Source organism: Stylophora pistillata, chromosome 12 (assembly GCF_964205215.1).
Source record: "Stylophora pistillata chromosome 12, jaStyPist1.2, whole genome shotgun sequence".
NCBI lineage: Eukaryota > Metazoa > Cnidaria > Anthozoa > Scleractinia > Pocilloporidae > Stylophora > Stylophora pistillata.
The window spans coordinates 14,088,809-14,094,808 of NC_142530.1; the positions used below are offsets into that span (position 1 = coordinate 14,088,809).

The 6,000-nt window shown below is 39.2% G+C and overlaps 1 protein-coding gene across 1 annotated transcript; it reads right to left on the bottom strand.

Annotated features, from left to right (window-relative positions):
- Positions 1 to 1,594: 1,594 nt before the first annotated feature.
- LOC111328986 (cytochrome P450 3A8) lies at positions 1,595 to 5,013 on the bottom strand. Its single transcript, XM_022933548.2, has 3 exons — positions 4,376 to 5,013; positions 3,101 to 3,816; positions 1,595 to 2,012 (listed from the first exon to the last, which is right to left on the bottom strand). Exons 1-3 carry the CDS (start codon positions 4,893 to 4,895, stop codon positions 1,740 to 1,742), a joined length of 1,509 nt encoding a protein of 502 aa, XP_022789283.2. The 5' UTR covers positions 4,896 to 5,013; the 3' UTR covers positions 1,595 to 1,739.
- Between the last annotated feature and the right edge of the window lie 987 nt (positions 5,014 to 6,000).

Here is a 6,000-nt window from a genome sequence, read left to right on the forward strand (position 1 = left end):
TTCCAGTCTTACATTTCTTTGAGCCAAACCAAACTTATTCCGTGATTTTAAACATTTTCAAAATTTTAACTTCAACACAATACAATAAGAAATTTCTGACAGAAATGAGCGAGAAACCGTTAAGTGGAAGCACATGCACATGAAAGTGCCGGTCAATCAAATCACGCCAGACAAGGTAAAAACAGAGAAAAATCATTGAAATTGAATTTGTCTTAGTTAAGCATTGAAATTACCACGCGAATCAAGATGAACGACCTCCTTCATTGAACAATTATAAGTCAGTGTAAGGACACACTTTTACAGAAGGGCGGCGTTCCATCAAATCGCCCGAAAAAGACAATTATTAATTATTAATATTATTATTATTAATTATTATTCAAAGATCGATCATGAAATTGAATCCATTGTGGTAAAAAAATTAACAACTTCAGTATTATATAGTTAAGAATTATTATAATTCATGCCTAAAAGTATTGTCGAGTAGAAACACTTATACGCGCAAGCGGCTTCCATCAAATCGGCTGCAAAAGGTGGGATTCAGAGGGTCGATTTAAGAGATTGGTTAGACGTTCATTGGGCTTTGAACACACCATAGCCAACATAAATAACAACGTAAGTTTTCACACAATTTTCAATGTATATAGCTCATGCCAAAAAAATTGTAGAAAAGAAACTCTTCTGCACAAAGGCGGCGTTTTGTAGCCGATCACCCGAAAAAGTCAAATGGAAGCACATTCACACTTATATGCACAGTTGACTCTCATTAACTCGTGTAGTCCTGTGCAAATGAACACAGATGTACACAGCAAGTCCATCCGATGACCGATGATTAGTGACGCAAATTTATCACTGACTCAATTGTTATTCAGTTTTTCATCTCTTGAGTACGGAGACGAAAACCGATAAACACGTAGCAGAATAAGAAGGGCAAACAACCAATTAACGAAAGATGATATGAACTGGGTCTAAGTCTGACGGTGTAGACAACTCAATGGGAAAATTTACCTAATGGATTTCTATAATTTGACTCATTAAGACTTGGAAAGTATCGTTCAAAGTATCGTTCAAAATATCGTGTAAAGCCCAGTTTAAATTGATATGCTCTCCTATGCGATTATCTAAAAACACGAAACAGCTTGTTCATTGTTCCAGTCACTGTTGTCTACTCTATTTTAAACAACGTAAACAACAAATCCAGCACACGATACGCAGACCTCGTGGCAAACGAAACCATTTGGCACATGTTGTAGTTAGCCAGTGAGCTAACTACAACATGTGCCAAATCGTTAACTACTTCCTCTGTAGTTAATGATTTGGCGGGCTTCTCCATGTTAAAGTGGCCGGTAACAGTTTTAAATGTACTTTAGTAGCTGCTATTTTGTTTAATTTTTGGTAGAATAGAGTACTAGTTTAATTTCGTAAGTTTTGTAACTCTAATGATTAGAAAATGTTAAAGTGGGCGGTAACGGTTGTAGATGGACTTTTGTAACTGCTATTTTATCTAATTTTTGGCAGAATACAGTACTAGTTTAATTTGGTAAGCTTTGTAACTCTAATAATTAGAAAAGTGTTAATGAGTTGACCGATCATTTCAGAGGCAGTCCTAGACAATGCACTACTAGACGAGGATACGGATGATGATGTCGCGCTCTCTGATCGCCTCTAACGTTAGTTCTGATCGACATCCAAAAACTGTTCTCCCTCGCACTAAATGCATCGATCTTGAGACGCCAGCAGCATTATGTCCCATCAGTTGATCTACTCACGACCTTAACGCGAATTGGCTCGATGGGCTCTAAAATAGTGGAAGCGTGTAACCGTATAGAGCTGGTGAAATCGACTCTCTCAAATTTCATCTTTTGTAAAATTTGAACCAGGGCTGTCTTCATTTCGAGTTCAGCCAATCTAATTCCAAGACATTGCTTGGGACCCAGGCCAAATGGTAAAAAAGAGAATTTCGGGCGCCTCTCGGCCACCTCTGGAAGAAAACGATCTGGGTCGAATTTCTCGGGCTGCAAAAGAAACGGACATAGACAATTAATGTTAAACTTTGCCTGCTGTAATGATGATTTCCTGAAAAAAGAATTGGCTGAGGCAACAACTTAGGGTTTGAGATAGAATGAATATATGAAGTTCATATATTTTGAACTGCGGTATTAGATACGTATGATGCACGATCCTCGCAGTAGATAGCGCTATTTATGCAATAGCGAAAGTCAGACCTGAAAAAGATCAGGCCTGTACGGGACTCGAACCACTGACCTCTGCGATACTAGTGCAGCGCTCTACCAATTGAGCTAACAAGCCAACCAGGAGCAGGCCGTTAAGTTGATTCGTAATAAACCCGTGAAAGTGATAAATGAGATAGAATGAATATATGAAGTTCATATATTTTGAACTGCGGTATTAGATACGAATGATGCACGATCCTCGCAGTAGATATAGCGCTATTTATGCAATAGCGAAAATCAGACCTGAAAAAGATCAGGCCTGTAAGAGTCCCGTACAGGCCTGATCTTTTTCAGGTCTGATTTTCGCTATTGCATAAATAGCGCTATCTACTGCGAGGATCGTGCATCATACGTATCTAATACCGCAGTTCAAAATATATGAACTTCATATATTCATTCTATCTCCTTTATCACTTTCACGGGTTTATTACGAATCAACTTAACGGCCTGCTCCCAGTTGGCTTGTTAGCTCAATTGGTAGAGCGCTGCACTAGTATCGCAGAGGTCAGTGGTTCGAGTCCCGTACAGGCCTGATCTTTTTCAGGTCAGATTTTCGCTATTGCATAAATAGCGCTATCTACAGCGAGGATCGTGCATCATACGTAACTTAGGGTTTGTTTTTGCAATACTCAGTGCAAAAAAACTTAATGATACAGCCAATGAAACGTTGCGCACATTAAACATTGTAAAACTCTTTCACTTTAAAATAAAGTGAACGATCCCTCCTTGGGATGCTAATCGCTAGTCCTTTGTTGCTTCCGGCAACGTGTCGTTTTTCATGGTACATTTATATTTCTGGGTGTCCGTCCGAGATTACTGACTCCTTCAACTGAGAAAGACTAAAATAAAATTTTTTAATCCTATTTTACCTCTGGCCAGAAATGAGGATCACGGTGGACACAGTACGACAAAATATACACGCTGACACCAGCAGGGAATTCCACTCCTTTTATAACACAGCTCTCCATACACTCACGAACATTTACGTAACCAACCGTAAACAATCGTAGAACTTCAGAAAGGACTCGACCGAGATACTCAAGGCCTTGCACAAACTCGTAAGTTGACAAATTGCCACGTGTACGCGTAGCTTCATCAATTTCTTGCAGCAGCTTGTCTTGAACTTCCGGATAAGAAGCGAGATGGTAGGCGATCATGGCCAATGTAGACCCAGTTGTTTCTGCGCCCGCTACTAAGAACGTTATGCACTGGGCGACAATCTCCTCGTCCGTTAACGTTTTGACTTCGTTGTTATCGACCACTTCTTGTGCCTCCAACATGAGCTGAACAAGATCCTTGCGTCCTGTTGAATCATTTCTTCGGAGCTTCAGTATCCCCCTTGCTAGCGTCTCGAAGTACTCCACATGCTGGATAGGATTAAGGTCGATAAATTTTCTTAACTGGCGGTAGAAAGGAAACATGGACAGCGCTCGTACATACACTGGTACGATGAACACTGTCATTGCTTTCTTCAACAGCTCTGGGTCGGGGTTGGTTTGCGCGTCAGCCTTTAGTCCAAATCCAGCGGATAGAATTACATCCAAGCTGAATTGGGAAAAAGGAGTAGACACATCCACACTTCGATCTGGAAAAGAGTTTGGTTTTACCCAGATTAAAATAGTCTTATATCTACTTTCTAGAGTTAAAAACAGTCTCTTGCAAAGGTTTTGAAGCTTCGGATAAACTCTTGGCTAAGAATATTGCTACCTATCCTGATTAAGATTCAACTCCGTCGCAGGTTTGTGAGTACGCCGGTACCAACAGAGAGGTCAAATGTAGGCATGCGCATTGGACAGAAAACAAGACAAAACTGGTGTCACGCTATATATGCTAAAAATTTGATGTTTTTGTCTAAATAGGCAAAGAGAAACAGCAACTGGGAGAAGGACAGAAATCGGGACTCTTTTGACAAAAAGCATTTTTAATTACAGGTATCATGCTGATTTACCATTTAGTTTTGAGGTTTTCCAAAAACATTATAAGGTTTTCAAACATCGTAGCTTCCTCTCTTGTGTGGTTGTCTATGGGAAAACATGATTTTGATAGCCTAAAAACACGCCAATTTGTTTCAACGACGTTCATACAAGCGCAGGCTTTTGACCGATGTGTTACCGGTACCTTTGATATCTGCGTTATGTACTGACCTTCGTTCGCTAAATTTTCGAACTTCGACACCAAAATTCCAGCTGCTTCTTCAACTATGGGTACGATTTCTTTCATCTTAAGCGAGCTGAATGTCGGTGTAAGAATGGAGCGAACTCTTTTCCAGTCATTATCTCTTGCACCAAACAAACCTTTGCTGAGCGGTGGTCGTCCGGCTAAAAAGTCTGGTCTGTTCCTGAACTTATGAAAATCCTTAACCAAAATATTCTTCAAAATTTCGGGATCGGCAACGGCTATAATGGGTTCTCTGCCCATATACATCTTGAAAACCTTCCCATATTTCTCGGTATATGCTAGGAAAGCGTTTTGTAGACCTTCATACTTTGAAGCATCGAGTAGGTTTCCGACATAAGGCCAAGGCGTCGGTCCCGGGAGGCAGATATGACTTGTTAGAGTGTATCCAGAGACGCCAAACCAATAAACAGCTGCTGCTAAGAGGAATAAAAGACCTATCCAGCTATAAGGACAGAATTCTGGTAATCCTGAAGCTAAATCGACCATTTTCTTTCGTTTGCCTTACACTGTAAAAGCGTAAAGCCAACCTATTTCAAATTGATTCAGTCTAGTCATAAATCTGTTTCGCTACCGTTTAAAGCGTTATCGTAACGCAAAGTAAGTACCAAAGATATTAGGAGTAAAGCAAATATGCCAATCTTTTGTTCATTTGAAGGAATGTGAATCAAACTTGACAAGGAGATATATTGATATCTGATGTGCTTGCCCATTGATGAATGTAGAATGTAGATTTTAGTGACATTTGTGTGCTTAGTTTTAGTTCAATTAATGAAAAGGATGCTTATTACTTTTAGTAAATTCAGGATAGTTTAAGATCGAGGAAGACGAATTCAAAGTGTTCTTCATCCAGGATTAGGCTTTCGTAAAACGTAAATCTAGCTGATGAATGATAATTTAGAATTAGCAGAAAGTTTAACGCTTTCCATCATGGGCTAATTAGTTCACAACATGACAGCCTTTTTTACTTGAGTTAACTATTTATTTTGTGAACTTTATCACGGAATAAGATTACCGATGGAACCAGTGGAGTGGTAAATCTTTCTCTTCTTGGCTGTTTGAGGAAAGAAATATGTGACAGAGTACGAATGAAAAATAAAGACGAGTAACTTAACTCTTAGCAACAGACTTGCCCTACAAAAAAAAAAAACACCTTCTTCCAAGTAAACGCCTAAATTTTGCTCTCGAATATAATTATTTCTTATCAGCGCTTGTCTAAACTTTTATCCTTGAGGTTTTTATTTTTCTTACGAGCCCAACCCAGAACCCTCACAAAACTTCCAAATTCAAGGGCTTATAACCAAAGCTTTGTCTTAATAGAAAAGGGCAAATATCCACCACGGCTTAGGTCGGTCACCGAAAAAATTCCTTTGTCACCAAACATTGTTGTTAGCTCAATATAATCATTGCCGTAGCTTAATCTAAAGTCTGCATAATTAAAACTGAGAATATTACTTGCCACCCACTTCCACCATGTAGAAATTCGCTCTAATAACGCTGATGAAACTTTCCCCTCGGCTAAGTTTTACATAAGGTTTTCAGTTATTCTTTACAATTCTGAGCGGTGCAAGGTATTGTTAGGGTAGATTTTCTT

Coding starts and splice junctions, on each gene's coding strand:
- LOC111328986 (XM_022933548.2), bottom strand. CDS start 4,895: ATGGTCGATTTAGCTTCAGGATTACCAGAATTCTGTCCTTATAGCTGG. Junction 3,817..4,375: donor CGAAAATTTAGCGAACGAAG/GTCAGTACATAA, acceptor ACTCTTTTCCAG/ATCGAAGTGTGGATGTGTCT. Junction 2,013..3,100: donor ATCCTCATTTCTGGCCAGAG/GTAAAATAGGAT, acceptor TTTCTTTTGCAG/CCCGAGAAATTCGACCCAGA.